The sequence below is a fragment of the Cyrtonyx montezumae genome, unplaced genomic scaffold (genome assembly GCF_038088225.1).
Source record: "Cyrtonyx montezumae isolate F1298 unplaced genomic scaffold, pur_monq_1.0 scaffold_10, whole genome shotgun sequence".
NCBI classification, from domain to species: domain Eukaryota; kingdom Metazoa; phylum Chordata; class Aves; order Galliformes; family Odontophoridae; genus Cyrtonyx; species Cyrtonyx montezumae.
The window spans coordinates 31,853,517-31,871,231 of record NW_027071826.1 but is presented as its reverse complement, the minus strand read 5'-3'; the positions used below and the strand labels follow the sequence as shown (position 1 = coordinate 31,871,231).

General features: G+C 39.5%; 1 protein-coding gene across 6 annotated transcripts in view; it reads right to left on the bottom strand.

Annotated features, from left to right (window-relative positions):
- Positions 1 to 960: 960 nt before the first annotated feature.
- Positions 961 to 17,715, bottom strand: part of SIPA1L1 (signal induced proliferation associated 1 like 1) — a 198,792-nt gene continuing 182,037 nt past the window's right edge. For 3 of the 6 annotated variants that reach the window (XM_065754728.1, XM_065754730.1, XM_065754729.1), the window contains exons 17-23: positions 14,673 to 14,909; positions 13,492 to 13,657; positions 9,883 to 10,126; positions 6,752 to 6,898; positions 4,349 to 4,463; positions 3,804 to 3,885; positions 961 to 3,031 (exon numbers count right to left, since the gene is read on the bottom strand). In XM_065754728.1, coding sequence (XP_065610800.1) covers positions 2,888 to 3,031; positions 3,804 to 3,885; positions 4,349 to 4,463; positions 6,752 to 6,898; positions 9,883 to 10,126; positions 13,492 to 13,657; positions 14,673 to 14,909 — 1,135 coding nt within the window. In that variant the 3' untranslated portion in view covers positions 961 to 2,887. Of the gene's footprint in view, positions 3,032 to 3,777; positions 3,886 to 4,348; positions 4,464 to 6,751; positions 6,899 to 9,882; positions 10,127 to 13,491; positions 13,698 to 14,672; positions 14,910 to 17,715 lie in introns of those variants that run through there. The other 3 variants (XM_065754731.1, XM_065754732.1, XM_065754733.1) reach the window with 3 other exon arrangements.

Below are 17,715 nucleotides of genomic sequence, written 5' to 3'. Positions count from 1 at the left end.
CCTCGACACACCACGTTTCATCCCACAGCATACCACCCCTACACCCACAGTTGGCCACCCAGTGTCCTTCCACCATCCTCCCCTCTCAGTCCCCATGCCCCTCACCTCACCCTACACCCCCTGACCCCATACCCACCCCTGCTTTCACTGCTCATTGAGCACTACCCATCTCCTCGAGGGCAGAAGAAGAGGGCAGGCCCTGCTCCACACTCCTCCCACATCCCCCTGCCCAGGCAGCAGCTGCCCCTGGCTGCAGATTACTGCAAGTCAGAGCATGCCCAACCCCATCTACCCTGCAAGGTGAAGTGTGGGAACTGCCAGCGCACATTACTTACGGCTGCAGGCAGGGCAGCTCTTCCACCTGCAGGAAGCCAGCTCCACATTTTTGGTTGTGCAGGATGTTCATCCACAGGGTTGGAAAACATCTGTTAAAAACACATTCAAGATAATTCCCCGGGTCAAAGAATAAGATCTGGAAAACAAAACAAATGGAACATCCGACCCTCCCTAGGCCTGATGTCCAGTGCTTACAGATTTGGCTCTGGGACGCTGAAAGCCAAGCGAGCCCAGGTGGGTGTGCCACGGTGGCTTGACCTAAACTGGCTTCCATTTCCAAATAAAAACTGGAATCTCGAGAAGGAATAAATGACAAATAAAAACCCAGACCCTGCCCATCCTCTATTTGCCTGGTGAAGATCAGGGAACTGCTACAGGTAACAAAATAACCATATAAAGGCAAATAGGGAAAGAATTTGTGCAGTAACATAAGCAAAATATCAGCAGACAAAGTGTGCATGTACATACCAAGTAACAGCCTTCCAGGGGACAAAAAGGAAAAATCAGAGAACAAAGCCCCTCCAACCCCAAGCAATCAGTTAAGAAGTATGAGAAGGAAGCAGGAAGAAATGAGTACTCTGGAAAGTTTCAAACAACAAACCCAACAAAATCAGAAGAAAATGGTTTAGAAGAGCCTTTAAAATGAGTTTTATTGTCAGAATTTTACAAGTAGCCTTCAGTGGCATCATACAAGAAGAACTCTGTTGCAAAACTCTAATAAATAGTCTGCCCCAAGTCCCAAAATATTTTTTGAAATAAAATAAAACCCAAACTTAAAAATAAAAGAGAATAAAAGCAAGACCTCAGGATGCTCAGAGATGTTAGCAATATTTCCCATTTACAAATTATATCAGGCATTATATAAATCTCCTTCATACAAGTCATTAAAAAACCCAAGACATTCTAAACCTTTACAAAAGCACTCCAGAAATAGTTCCAAAGAGATCCATTTCCATCACAAAACATTAGAGAAGAACTCCATGGGGATTAGCATCACAAATGAAGTTTGAGGTTGGAGTGTAGTGTGCACTTGTGTGGAGCAAGATTAAAGAGTGTGAAAAGGGGATTTGAAAAGAGCGTGGAAGTTTCTGTGACAAGCCTACGCCCAATGATTTTATCCCATCTGAGAATGTGGTAAAGGGGAGGGAGGGTTGTTCTTGTAGTTTACTCCAAATTTGCTGCACATTATGCAAGGCAGTATTTGTTAACATAGGGACTGCGTAGTCAGAAGGGAACAGAAAAGGTTTCTCAGCACACTGCACAGCTCAGTGCTCATGCAGACTGCAGCACCTACACCTAAAAGGTACTTTCTGGAGAGGTAATATGTTGTGGCAAGCTGGCTGTTCCTTCAAAGAACATGAAATTAATTTTCCTGACACGAGGCAGTTTGGGAAGTCTCATGCTAGACAGCTTCACTGGGAGTTGGGGATTTCAGAGCTCCGATCCTATCCCAGTACTTTGGAAAAATATACTTCTCTAATTTCTCTATATATTCCTCTGCTCGTGGTCACAAAGGACTTAAAGACCTCCCATGTCACTGAACAAAAGCTTAGCAGACGTTTCTCAAATCTGCAGTGATTTGAGAAGACCATGAGAAGTGAAACAGGAGGGCTGGTGCACCGAGATGGCTTATGTGGATTTTCATGGAAATGTTTTGGGGCGTGTGGAGGAAATCTTAATCTCTTTACAACTTCAGCCTAAGTCTACTGCCCATACGACAGTAACAGACTCCCCTGGAAGGGTTGGGGACGATCCTTAAGCGGTACAGCAGCAGTGCTTGGTATCTGAGCCTGCCTGACAATATGAACTGCAGCATGCCTCGTTTTGTTGTTCGTAAAGTAACCCGCAGCCGTTGCTTCCACAGGAAACAAAGGCTACCAGAAACGCTAGTGCGATGGATGTGTGATAATATGCCTCACCCACGGCTCAGGTCTCTCTCTCTCCAGATGTCGTGATGCTGGTTGTACTGTACCTACACTACAGACACTCACTCTGTATGGGAAGGTAGCACTAGCAATCAAGCACAAATTGCTAAGGAGACACCGAAAACATTGCATTACATCCCCTTGTCTGTGGCATACTTCGGAAAACAATGTAAGAAAAGCAGTAAAATAAACATTTCTTTCTAATTTTCTAGATGTCATAATATTTGCCAAAGCTGCAAGGAAAAGCAGATTACCTGAAACAGAGAGAAAAGAGATAATGGAACCAGAGGCAGATGGAGCAGCAAGCCTGATCCAGCCTCCAAATCGCTTGGTACGCAACAGATAAAGAAACAATGTGCAAAAAATAGACATTCACATTTTAGCAGTTAAACTTTTATTTTACCTCTTTAAAATTATTTACTTTGTTTTTCTACAAAAGGCAGACATTGATTGTTGATCTGCAATTGTTCAGAGTGCGCGCAGAGATGCAAAAAAGGGTTATTGGAGGATGGAGGACGGGGAAGTGCTCTGACTATACTTTCACATGTCATGAGTAAGGTGGCATTAAAGCTTAAGTCCCAGGAATAGTATTCATTACAGATAGTTTCCTTCCCCATATGCTGCCCTCAGTTCATATCAATTGTGTTGAAAACCCACTCGGTGAATTTTTTCAGCTTCTCAGTTGCATTCTGGGATTCCTCCTGTAACCGCAAGTTGTCTTCCCGCAAATGTTGCACTTCAGCCTGAAGATTGGCCTTGTCCTCTTTTTCCTTGGGCATGAAGAAAAACACAGACCTTAGTGATCATTCTGGATCATGCTTCCTATCTACATACAGTGGCAAGAAACTCAGTGAGCACGAGTCTCACGCTGCATAAAGATTTTTATGCGCAGTAATAGATGGTTTTATACTTAAGGCAGATTTGTTATGTTTCATTCCTTTCTGCTTAACTGTAGGGTTTCTCTATTAACAAATTCAAATAACAGAGGGCTGTGCCCGGCTCTCCAAGTGGTGAAATAAATTCAGTCATGCCCTGTTCTTTATGAACAAAATAAAGAACTACCAATGGTTAATTAAATAAAAGATAGGACACATTTCTGCAAACTTTCCTAGCTAAAAGGCTTTTCACTCAACCACAGCAAAACTTCCTTGGACCACGCAGGCAGTAACACAACACTGAAAGTTTTCACAATAGAAGAATTATACGGTTTGATGAAAGGTTCACTTTTCAGCATCAGCAGAATATGTTTACACAGCAGTATATATTTACACGGACTAACAGCCACCTGAATTAGGAGTGTAGATACTCAGAATCACTCTCCTAATTTAAGCAGAGTCAGATGCCTACAGCTTAGGCACAGCACCCTCATCTTGCATAATTGGAAGCACAACCTAAGGAAAGTAGTAAGGAAATGTCATTTTCTCACAGAAGGGTAAGAGTGTCACAGGCTCAGGCACGGCAAAGCAGAATTACAGAGTAGTTAGTATCACCTATCAGAACCAAATGTATGCCTTACGGATTTTCTGTAGTTCAAAAATGTACCTTCCTTAAATCCTCTTGCAGCATCTTCAGCAAACCTTCAAGTTGGTCCACTTTAGAGGCGAGAGTTGGAGGAGATTCTTTACTGTTGGAAGTAGGAAACAAGAGTAAGTGTTCACAGATTTTATCATCTTCACACAGGGTATATAACAGCCCTTTGCATACCAAGTTGCTCTGTGCAAGTGTGCACTCAGGTGTGCTATGAGTTAACAAAACCAACAAAAAGTACCTAACACTGTGCATGGAACACGTGCAGCACATTATCTAGGAGAACAAACTTAACCCTGAGTGATTAAGTGCTGCCATGCCATCACATAGTTTATCTCTACTTCTGCCTTGAAATTTGACAGCCTCACACACAGACCTCAGACAAGAAGGAACCTGCACAAAGGTTCAGTTGTACTTCCAATTCTGTTTTTGCTTTCCAGCATCATGAGAACTTATAAAGAGTTCCACAAAGGCTAGAAACAGCTTCCAGACAAAGGCATTTTTAGTCTTTCCCTCAGTTTGTAACTGAGGACACTTGCTTATGTGGTATACTTGCTTACCCTGTATAAGGCTTTATCTGTGCAGTAAGCTGGTCCTCAGCCTGATCAGCACTGGAGGCAGCACTCACAGGCCTGTGGTTTTCATCCGCAACAGCAAAGAATGAAGCTCGCTGAACTGAAAAGACAGACATACAGAACACAACATTGGCACCAGTAATGATGATTTGTTCAAGCTCCATGCAATAGCTACACTGCAAGACCTAAGGCAATTCAAGAAGTCTGACTCAAGACTACAGTACCAGTATCAATTTGGGAGAAGCAAACTGGCCTGGCTAGTGTTTGTACCAGCTCTTCTACTGCACCGGATTCAATAAATGTGTCCTAGAACCAGTAGCGTTCTTCCTGCTCACGTAGATCATGCACCACCATCAGGCTAACAAGTGCTCATGAAAGGGAGATGCTACAGAGTGTCAAGCATACGCCCCAGTAGCACGTGCAGCATCCATATAGGGACAATTCCAGTATAAGCAAGAAATCAAGCTGGAGCAACAAGCACTGTGGAGAACCTCCTGGGTACATCTCCATGACACTGCCCAGTAATTCAATACCAGTATCTAACTTCCCATACTCCACAAAAGATCTTCAAGAAAGGCAAGCTCTGCATATCTTAAACGTGGAAAATAAAAAGTCCAGTGTCACTTTTCAGAACCAGGACTTTTTCCTCATGGCTTATTATAAAATCTTTTCAGACTGAAACGTGAAATCGCTTTCCTGCCTTGTATCTGTATATATTTTTGTCCCATAACTGCTCCCTCACAACGTTTTAACACCTCTCTAAATCACTCCTACGTGGTGTGACTGCAGTCAGTGACTACCCCTGCCCCTGGAGTTTCCTAGCACAAACAGAAATGTGAACACTTTTTAGCCTAATAAATTAATACCTCTCTCCCTCACCAGCTGCTGATCTCTCACTGGAAACAGAAAAATATTTTTTCTCCACTTGGCGAATTTTTTTTATGTGCTTTCACCAAGGCTAATACAAACAGGCACTACTACTCGATGGAATGATTCCTGCTCCTTTCTCTTTTCCTTTCACAAAAGGGTCACAGGAATCCAAGCAGATTTTGTTCCAGCAGGTTGCAGGTATCACACTAACTACAACTCCAGGGGCTTGTGTTGAAGACATCAGCCGCATAGAAGAGAGCACCCAGGGCTGGTTAGTGCTTGTCATTCCCTGCTGGCACCTAGCAGAGACTATGGAGTAAGATTATATGGACAACAGATAGCTGCTCTTTCTCCACGTCAAATCTTGAAAATGTTTTTACAGTGGTGAGATAAGGTTTCCAGCAAACACATTACCCCAGCTCTTCGAGTGTCTGTCTGTTACCTTCCCCACACTGATTTTGCTCACACTTCTAAAGAGCAATGTAACCGACTCTGATGTCTACAGAAAATAGGAATTCAGATTGATGAGGACAGTGAAATCTAAGGAGAAATAAAGAAACGGGACGCTTTGAAAAGAAACTGCTGACCACAGTGCAATGTAGTAAAACCTGAGCTTCATCCCTATGTTGTGAACACAGCAACAGAGAAGACCACAAATGATGTCTTGAATGCTAACTTATGCATGCACTAACTTAATGGTGTGTCTGACTACTACCACAGAAGAGACAAAAAACAACAAGTTACTCTATAGTTTTCTTTAGCCATGCAGAGTAATGTTCCAAAGATTCAAGATTAGTGAAAACACCCCCATGAAGGTGGGTCAGCATCTGTGCAGAGTTTAGCAAGAAGTGCTTCTGTTTAATACACCTAGAAGAACTTTCCACCAGATTACAATTGTAAGACAAACTCCCTTCGGGCAGAAGAGTACTTCATTTTAAATTCAAATACATCTAGACAGCTTACAGTTCTCTTTGCTTTACTAAGTGTCAAGAAGATGGAAAGTGCTATAGGATGAAATGACACTTATGTGCAAGTCTATGTATTTGGAGTATGCAGAGGTATACAGAAGGGCAACAGAAAACTACATGCCAACAAAGCACATTTCCCAAATTACTTTGGGAAGTGCACTTCAGCTGCACTACAGAAACTTCTTGCTCCTGCAATAAGCGAATTATCATTCAGTGCATTCATGTTTTTTCCCCTCTGCTCTTTGACTCAACTTTGCTTTACATGACATGAAAAACAGCCAGTTTCACAGATATTTGGCTGAACTGTAGCACAAAAGGAATTCAGCATGAAGAAATGCCACTTTACATGTACTTCATAGACTGTTAAGATTTGAGTTGCTGTTTTAAAAGAGATTAAGGCACACACTAATAAAACGACGAAGTTAAGGGTCAAACCCCTCCCCCTCACAAAAAAAAAAAGAAAAAAACACAAATAAAACCCCCACACAACAGTTCTTTATGAAGCATGCAGAAGGATCAGCTTTCTAAGTATTATATTCTGAAAATTTACCTTCAAAGGCTTTGGCAGCATCTACCAGGTTTGACCAGTCCAGATCAGAAGCAGAGTCAGGCAATGGCATAAGACCTGGGTCTGGCATGGGCTGCCGTCTTTGCTCCTGGATATCCGTGAGAGAGCTGTCTGAGGCAGAAAACTCTCCTAGAGTAAAGTAATTCAGAGTAAATGGTAAGCTCAATTAAAATAATAAAAATAATAATAATTAAAAAAATCTTAACTAAAATAAATGAAACCAAAACTGAGCTCCTTTCCTAATACTACAGTATCTCTTTTTCATTTTGGAGGGGTGAGGGGGGGGGAGAGAGAATTTGTGGATCTAAGCAAATCAGCAGAACATTTGATCAACAACCACAGTTAACTAGAAAGAACGCGTTACACTTTCTGAGATAGTGCCTCTCACCAGAGCATCAAGTTCCTTCTGGATCTGCCTAAATCTTTGCAGTTCACCACTTAAAAAGTCAACCTCTGTCTCCTCCCAGTACTGGGATGGGGCAGTACTCTTCTACCCAATGATTCCCGCCTTTGCACAAGTTGGAGGAACTCTGGAGGGCTCTGCAGCTTGCGGTGGTTCCTCTACTCTCTGGTACCCAACTACTTCTCTAAACAGAACAAGATTGTGGTTTTCCTTTTTCACTTTCTATTTACAATATTGTAAATCAGTAGGAGCAGACTTGGGCAAACCAAAATATCTCAGAACAAGAAAACTCTAAAAAATACCCAAGCTCATCTATGAGTTGGTATATGGCCTGCTATGAGAGAAAGAACCAAACAAAATTGGTAAGCTTGAAAAAGGATACAAAGAAATAAAGTTCCTGTAATTTTTGTGTAATCTGTTGTCTAGAAAAGTGAAATATTTACAATTACTGGCACTAGTAAGAGAAAAAGCAAACTGTTGAAAAGCAAGTACCTATTATATTTCTATTTGCTGGCCAGTGAATCAATAAGCATGCAATGCCTAGTCAGTTAGCACACGTGTAAGCTCAAAAGCAGCAACAACCTGTTTCCTTATGCCCTGTGCTTGGTGAAACATAAGGGAAGTTGTGATAAATTTGAAGCAGTAATAGGAGACGTAGAGAACATAACAGTGAGAAGATGGACTAGGCACACAAAAGAAAGTTGCAGAGATGAAGGGTATGCTAAAAAATCAATATGGACTAAGGCAAGGTTAATCTGGGCATTGTGAACAGGAAGACAGCCCAGTGTGCAGGGCACACACCCACCAGAAGACAAACACCATTAGTTGTGTTGCTTATTTTTGTCTTTTTCTTTTTTTAAACATTCTAATAACTGTGTCATTTCAATAACTTCAAGAACTTTCTTACTGCTTTAAGTAACATTGCTGCCTGGGAAACAATGACCAGAAATGTAACACTGCAGTTGCTCTTCGCTCAAAAACTTTGGATTTTTTTTTGTGTATACTTTTCATAAGGTTAGCTCAGTGCTAACACTGAAGATTTCTGTATTGACTCCCCAGAAGAGGGCAATTATTTGCTAAGTTCTTAACATAGAAACATTTACAACTAGTAAAAAGATGTACAGAATTAGAAGTAAAAGAACTAACCATTTGAAAAATTGTTTCAAAAACATCATCTGGTTGTTAATTAAGACAGATGAATAAATAAAACTATTTTTAGCTCTAAGTTTTCCCCTCTTCAAACCAGATGAACGTGCTCTGAAGTGGCAGTTCTTTGTTATTGACATCTTTGAATTAAAAAGAACTCTGAATAACTCAAAGCCAACAAATACTTGAGGTATTAAATATCCAGTTCTACTTAATCCTCCTCCGAGAGAAGGCAAGTAGGGAGGGGGAAGGGAAGACAATTCACGAGTCACTCAAGCAGCCAGGCTTTTATCACACAGACCTACATTTTACAGAAAATGCAAATCTTATTTTGTCGGGAAATGTATAAAGATTATGTGCTAGAAGGAGTAACCATTTTGCTGTGAACAAGAATATGACAGTGAGAGAAGGTTTTTCAGTTTAGAAAATACAGGCATCTGAATGAAAAGAGTCCACATGCTGCCTTCCTCTTCTACTCAGATGGCATCATTAATCTTTTGACCCCAAAACCTCAGAAGCTAAGTCCATCAGTCAGTTATGCATGTAACCAAGTCCACAAAATTGTTTTAGCACATATCAAAAGAACTGAAGAGAGCTTGGGTCCCTAGCATGTTGTACAGAAACAACAACTCAAGAAAACGTCAGGTTCAACACCAAAATGTGACGCCTGGTGACCACAGACAGATGACAGGTATATAAAATAGACTTCTTCAGCAGCCTTCACCATAAAATATAATCCTAAGTATCTCAGTACAGACAGTGCTTAGTGCCTACTGTAATGTGTTGAATTTATCAGCAGTCTTGCATCAAAACACTAAAACATGAATACATCAGAAAAGTCCTTTAAAAAGTACTGCAAAATCTCTTAGTACACATTTAGCTATAAGATAAAGCAGGAATCTGTGAATTTCCCTTTCTCAATAGCTGAGAAATTCACATACAACAACACAGCTTATCATAAAATCTTATCAGGACTTTTCAGCAGACTAATGGGGAAACTGAGTGCCTTCTTGACAACAGTTTGACAAGTAACTCTCCCTTGTAGAGCTGCTGATGTGAACAAAGTTAAGTAACTCAAGTCCTGTAAAATGAATAGACAAGAGAGAACTGAAAAATAGTTGGCGTAATAAAAGCTGTTTTTAGTATAGTAGTACATCTATCTGCTTTCATACCATTACTTCTCTAACAGTACTTTCTTCCCACAATCCCACGCTAAAGTAACTGATTCCCAAAGTTACCACTGGTAGATAATCAGGCATATGTTATTTACCATTTGGTCTAACTCATACTGAAGAGACTGAAGAAAATGGTGAAAGTTTACAGCTGATGAGGCATTTATTGTGCTCCTTCCACAAGGTAACTTACATGACCAGTCAGTCATGCAACCTCATAGCCACGGAAGTGAGGAAAAAAAAGTCCATATCTATTTTATATTTTCAGGCAGGTGACTTGACTCTTCCTTTCGGCAAAATCAAGACAGAAATACTAATGGACATAACAAACAAGTTTCCTTAAGATAATTAGGATGGATTCCTTTGAAAATGGGAAAATCAGAAACACTTACCATGTAGTGATTTCATTCCCAAAGTATATGATGGTCTCCGTAACGGCAGCGATTTTGGGAGAGAAGGGTACGTGCTGGTGAACAGGACATCATTTGGCATGGCTTGGTCCAAGAGTGAGGCCCGCGAGGCAAAGAAGTGGTCTCTCTGACCACTGTAAATACTCTCATCTGACAAAGTCCTTTGCAAGGCACGCCTTGTAGTAGGAGTGCTGGGAAAGGGAGACTGACAGGACAGAGTGTGTGACTATACATTCATAAAAAAAAAAAAAGAAATAAAAAGAAATTAAAAGATCAATACAGAAACTTTTGAAGTGTATGCTGAAGTGATTTCTTAAAACTTTTTAGTTTAATGAGAAAGCAAATGTTAGCATATACATACACATATATATATACACACTTATTTTTCCCCAGAGTGGATGGGGAAAATGAATTAAAGGAATCTGCTTTGAGGGAGATTGTAACTAGATAACAAACTAGGTCTTTCTCAGTCCGTCTTACAATACTGCTTTTAAGTACTCTTCCAGCTTTGACTAAGGAGTGAATCTCAGCCTCCCTCACGAATTCTAGAGCTCTCACGTAGCAGAGATTATGTTTACAGAAACAAACCAAATGCTGCATAAAACAGAGCTCTCCTCGTACCTGGGGAGGCTGCTTTTCTGCACACAGAGCACCAACAAACACCAACTAATTAAAAGTCTTATTTTACTGAACAACTAGGAACAACACTACCACTTCAGTTCTTTAGAATTACTTGAAAGAAAATTAAATGAGTTGTCCCACGAGTGAGAAAACTTGTGTCTCACTCCCTTCATAATCCCAGCTTCCTCCAAGCTTGGCACATAAGGAAGCAATACTGTGGTTAGTCTGGAGCTACATGCTCACTGGCCAGCACCAGTGAGCTGCTTTCAAACAATGCATACCATTCCCACCAGCCCAGGCACCAGTTTTCTACTCTACCAGCCACAAACGTTCATGAAACCTGTGGCAGTATAACCACCTCTGAGACACAACATTTTTTATGGTTTGGCTGAAATTTGGTCCAAAGGCTTTCATGGAGAGATGGCAACCTGAGAAAACGACCTTGCCGCCCTCATCTGCTCTGTAAACACGTTTGAACAAGACAGGAAAGAATTCAGTTTCTGGAAAGTGTGATTAAGCATTATAAAGCATTACTCATCTGCACAGAAAAACAGTTCTCTCCTCTGAAATAGGGAAAAAATGTTAAACAGACGGTACTCTATTCCTGTGATCAAAAACCCACAGTACAAGGTGGGAGAAGAACACGGAGAAAGGACTATTGGTACTGTACATTGAAAGACAATCTGCCAGATTTTTTTTTTGGTCAAAACATTCTAAATTTTAATATGGGAAACCTGGTGCAGCTTTTGTTTTTCGTGAATTAAGGATCAGAGATAAGTAAGATTACTTTCAAAAACTTGTTATTGTGAAAGACAAGGAAGGAAAGAGAAGTCACATCCCATGCCAGCTTTGTTAACTTCTCCCATCCACATTGCCTCCTTTAGGACAGAACTCATTGCCACAACATTAAGAACCTTATATATACAGTTAATGCTACAAGAACAACAACTTTCTGGTACACAGCTGTCACTGCATTATGCTGAGGATCAAGCTGCTTTTTTCATCTGAAATTTAAAAGCTCAATCAGCAGGTTCACATTATGATCTGCTAAAAACTCCCAGCATTTGCTCTAAAGTGGCAAAAAGAGCTGTTATGTCAAACACTGTACTTGAGGGTCCTATTCACACAGTGCTAAGGAATTCAAACTCCACCAGAGAATTAGGAGCTGGAACCACCAATTGATTCTGGACCTTAAGATTAAAAGTTTGCAAAGGTATAAACAACTGAAGGAGTCAGAAAACAGGTAACAAGGTTAGGATTTGTCTTGGAGAGGGGAAAAAGAAGGGTGACTTATCCGAGAAGACACATTCCATTAGGGATAGCTAAGGAGATGAAGAAGACTGGGTAGATAGTAAAACTACCCAAAAGCATAGCCTAGAATAAATTTTACTAGAACAGAAAGCAGTCAGCAGAAAGGATGGAGGTTTTTAGTGTTTGTGCAGTGAACACATGAGAGGCATATCATGGTTTTTCTTTTTTCTTTTTTTCTTCTTTTTTCCCCCCACCCCCAACTGTCAACATTTTTTCATGTAGTCAGAGCAACTATTTTTTTTGTAAGATGAAATATAAATCCTGCAGTGGGCAGAAACGACAGTTACTTTTAAAATGCAGCTGCTTTTAAAACCAATTTATTGTTGGCGACAGTGCTGGCAATTTGCTGAAATTTATCAAAAGCATAACCTCAGTTAACATGCAGAAATTAAAATTAAGGTAAGAATGGATTCACTAAACCCAAAGCAGAAAAATAACAAACTTTGGAATGCACACACTTGAGTGCACACACTTTTTTATAGTCCTCAGGTCACCTCTTTGAACAGAATGGAATTTCTTGGAATGACAATGATGACAATCCCCGTGCTCAAAAATGATTAACAGGTCATGCTTGTGCTTGCCCATGGCTCACTCAACACTTAGAACTATCACAAATCTAAGAGAAAGATATCTTACCTTGACTTCACCTATCCCACCCCAAATGTAACATCTGAAATAATACATATATGGAACCTAGAACTTAGAAGTTTATGTCAGCCACTTTGGGCTTTTGCAAGAAGAGAAAGAAGTTGCAAGCTCTCTCTTCTGCACAGTTGCTGTGGAAGCCATCTGGAGTATGTGGCAATTGAGCTGAGATGCACCAACTGTACATATATGGAAAATAAAGAAATCAACACGTTCTCTTCAAAATGATGGCTTCTTAAAATTAATATATACACTTTATGGTTATACACAAATACCAAACACCTCAGGAAATGTTTGCCACTATTCTGTATAAATATTTGTTTAAGTTTAGGGAGCATTCTTGGTCCTTCTTAAGGAACAGGATTAGAGAAGTGGGAAAGCACACATATTGCAAGGAGTTCCAATACTGTCAACACGTCACAGTTTAGTGCTGCAATCATAGAAGAGCAATTCAAATGCACAAGACAACATTACAAGATTTCTCACGTGCCAGCAGTCCTAAATGTTCTTTGCAATTAAGCACACAGTTGTAATAATATTGCAGTGACTGGAAGAATGCAACTATTCCCTAAATGTTTTCCTCTAGCAAGTGTCTGTGACAAACAGATGGTTTTCTGTCAATGATAATTCAGACAACATCTTGTATTTCATTTTCTTATTATGGCTGAGAATGGGAGAAATCCTATCTGAGAAACTCAGAGGCAATAATGTAAAGTACTGAGTAAGCACTGGAAAAATGAACACTGCACTTTCTGCTGCTTTGAAAGCACTGAGCACGTTCTACACAGATGTTCTGGAGATTGAGCTTCTCAGCCTTCCATTTCCAAACGGTGACATCTTTTTTGTATCACTGCCTGGGCAGAGATGAATGTTCTCTGAAGTACAGCTTTACGCATTTCTGTTTCATGTCAACAGAACTATGACTTGGAACAAAATAGGATGTGCGCATTCCTCTTAAGGTATTCTCAGATTTTGCTCAGCCGTGACAACAGATAGCCAAACTCTCCAACATACCTTAAAATTCTTTTGGGATTCAGGTGTTGGACTATCAAGATCTATCAATTTCTTCAGGTCTTCTTCAACTGTGGACTTCGAAGCTCGTTTTGGTGATGCTCGTAGATCTCTTGCTGATGCACGCAGCCGAGGGTGGGCCATTTCATTGCCATCACTCTGGTGACGTCTTAAATGAAATGGAACAGACACATTCAGGTCTCAAAGCCCTGGGGCAGGAGGCATGAATGAAACAAGAATTATAGCATCCTCAAAATTTTAGAAGAAATAGCAAAGGAAGGGGGCACGAAAGAGGAAAGGAGATTCCCTAATACAGCACAGCCTCATCTTAATGAATACCTGTTGAAGCAATCAATTACCAACATACATTGAAGTTACTGTAACATAGACTGAATGTGCTAAAATAATCCATATTCCGTACAAAATTAAAAAGAATACATTTCTTAAATCAGCACAAGAGCAACATAAAGAAAGTTCCTTTAAACTTTTATCTCTCTCTTTTTACTGCAGGTTTCACAAAGTTCTACCATCTCCTTATGATAGTGAGTTACTGGCATCATCTTGGAATCCTGTGTTGACTCAGTAAAAGTCAAGAAAGGATAAACAAATTATTTTGAAATGGGCTTTCCAAATCACTTGTTTTCAAAGTCATGTTAAATTTAAAGGAACAGTATTTTCACTAGAAAGTTGTTCCTCTGTTTCTATTCCAAAAGACTTGGCTGAATATTGTAACACTGCTTTAAGCCAGTTAGATAGGATGCTGGGAGCAACCTAGACAAGCCAACACAGAGAGCAACAGATTTGATACATACTGTGCGCAGCACTACTACATGAGAGAGAGGCTTAAGAAAGAACTCAGCCTCTACCTTAAGAAGATTTTTAATATTTGCTGAAATAACATTTTGAGTCTCCTTTAAGAAGGCCCAAGGAAAGATAAGCTTTAATTGAAGTGAAATCCATACTGTGATGCAAAAAATATTTTTTAGAAGCATGTTATCAGGGAATAAGATTAGCTAACTATCAAATATTTAAACCCAGCTGCAGAACTCATTATGAGACTAAGTTCTACTGTAGAATCAGCGTTGTATTAGATAGCCTTGAACTTTCTTATACAGAAAAATGTCAGATTTTTATGCTTCTTCACAACTAAAGCCAATAGTAAAAGAATTAAAAATCATTCTTACTTTCTTGTATCCATAAACCCCACTGAATTTATCGTCCCTTCAGGCTTTTTCCATCCAATCAAATACTTGCTAGTAGCACCCTGGCGAGGGTAGAAAGTCCTAGGACCAGATGAAGAGGAAGAGGAGGAGAAAGAAGGTGCAAGCTGGGGAGAAGTAGCAGAATGAAGCTCTTCTTTAGGTGAGCTTCTGGCACTGGTGAAGACAACCGGGCTGGCAGAGTGTCGTGAGCTCATGGTACTAAAAGAGAAACAAAGACAAAATTTGCCTCATGTGCATATATACATTTGTAAAGAAAATATGATGTTGCATTTATTGATTTTTAGTAAAGAATCAAAACCAGTTCAGTCTTCTACCCATGTTTTATTGCAAATATTTCATACAGTCATGAAAAATTTTGCTACCTTCTAAGGACACAACATATCTACCCTCTCCTCTCCCCACTTTATAAATAGGAAACCTAAGGTTCACCGTGATTATCTGCTGTAAAGTAATAGATGAGATTGTAATTGAATTTGAAACAAGAACCCAAGTGCAACTTCTCGCTGGAATTCCTTGCTGTGGAACAAAGGGTATTGTGAAGAAAGTTAAGCAACAGGGAATGACACCCTTTGAGAATCCGTAACATGCCACAGTAGAAAGCAATATATCTTTCAAAAGAGGGCTTCCTGGATTTTGCCTGAAAAGCAGTTACTGTTTGCAAAAAATCAAAAAGTCAAACAAAAAAAAATTAGTAAAATTGCTAAGTTGGCATATGCCACAGTTTGTCTAGCCAAAAGAGTCAAGGTGACTAACTGCAACTTATCTCTGGAAGAAGGTGATGATGGTGGGGGGCTTTAAATAGGAGCTATTCTTCAGTTATGATGATATTAAAACCTCATGCAATTTGCACAGACAATATTTACTTCAACAACCTTATAAGGTCAGGCATTTCTAGTGATAGAGCAAAGCTTCATATACAGCCTTAGTACTGAAATAGCATTAAGTACATAGAAACCAATTTTCCATCAGTTCTCCCCACAACTTAGTCATATTTTCATCCCTGTATCCAACACTGCAAGGAAGGAGTTTGAAACAGATGGCCCTCTGGTAAAGAACAGTTTCTGACTGAGAAATAAAATGTTATCTGGGAGGCTGAATAAAGTCACCAAGCAATTTCCTCATTCTTAGCTTAACAGAAGATACTTCAGTGCTGTTTTCATATCATGATAAAACAATCCATTCTCATGTCTCTGTCTGTTAATGAAACAGAGAAAATATTTGAAATTTAATTTCTGTTGCCACTTTGAAAAAATAATCTCACTTGCATTCAGCCTTACAGAAATAAGTTATCTAGTCCATGCCAACTGTCTGGCTCCTGCTGTAGCCAATATAGAGGGAAATACCCTTGCAGATGATTCTCCTCACCTTCAATTAGGTGCCTCAGCCAGGGAGAATTATGCTTTCTAGATTTTCCACTCTCTACTGACAACAGATGGCATCTGAAGTCACCCTTCAGCTATATCTTTCACTTTCAGATGGCTGAAGCAAAGTACCAACAGCTAAGTACTGTGGATTCAGCAAGGGGTGATGGCAGGCTTCCCTCCTCAAACAGCACTGCCTGCTGAAGCACACACTCCCACCTAATGTACACGAGGATGATAGTGCAGTCACGGTACAGGGGAGATGTATTTCCTCATATGTACACAAATAAGATGATAAAAAAGCAGAATTTGTTTTACTTTCATTTTTTCCCTCATCTGTATCTCTGAAAGACCTTTACAAAAAATAGCAGATTTGGAAAGCAAAGGAAGAGATATTTCTGTCCATCAACCATATATTTGGTTGCTGCAGGTCATAGCAGCCTTTAATTATAAAACATGTAAGTAATCAATTTATAGCAAGGAAAACAGGGGAAAAAAGCTAGAGAGAGAGGCAGAAAATTTCTCTTCATCTCTTCTCTTTTCTGTTTTCAGTACTAAAAAGAGAACTCCTACATATGCTGAACAAAACAGCCCATCTGTGAGGCATCACCACTGCAAAATTGAAACATCAAGATTTGTGGAAGATTTACATCTTTAAAGAACAAAGGTGTTTTTATTTTTTTGTTTTTAATGCTTCTCCTCTTCTAAAGACAGTCAAGAATTGAGAACTGTTTTGCCCCTGTGTAGGAAAAGAAAGATCTGATTGTGCTTCAGAATACTGTAATCCTATTGGGTCAATCTCAAGGAAGTGCTATTTGTGAGAAAAAAGAAAAAATCTTGATAAAAATTGATAATAAGCTGTCAGTGTTGACCCTTAATGTTACTATGCAAAGAAGGCAAACAATGAAGTACAATATGTTCCATTAAATGTGTATCTAAAATATATGTACATACATTCAATAATTATATATATTTATATATCATACTGTATATAAATACAGTATCCTCTGAACACTTTTGTTTAAATATTTATTATATGTGTCATGTATAATACATGCTAAGAGTAGTCTGGCAGATTAGCAAGAAGATTAGCATATAGTCTTTAATATACTTTTCTTTAGAGTAAGTTGAATATTTTGAGTTGTGGTTTTATAATATGATATGTTGGGAGGATATACAACTTCGGGAACTATACGCAGAACTGTGGAAATGCCTGAAGTTTTCTTCCTACGTGTAAACAAAAGCAAGTCAATAGCTTACTGACAGAAAGAGATAACACTTGTTAGCTGTGAGCATTTTTGGAAAGTCTTTGGATTAATCCTAGAATAAATTGGAGCTGAAGCTCTGTGGTAGTGAAGATGAGTTATATAGCACTTGACAGCAGGAAGGATGAATACTGTAACAGACACCTGGACCAGCTTGCTTAGATCTGGAAGGAATTGGTCCCAGGACAGAGAGGAGAGCCTTTTGACACTGGTGGTCCCTCACTTCCCAGCTGGAGTACAGATACAGGAAGGATTAAATTAAGGAAAATTTCAGATACTGCATGACAATCTGCAAGTATGTCAGTTGAGTCTTTCATACAAGTAATTTTTTTTAAATCATTTTAGACTAAGTGCATTAAAAATACTGAAATTAAAATA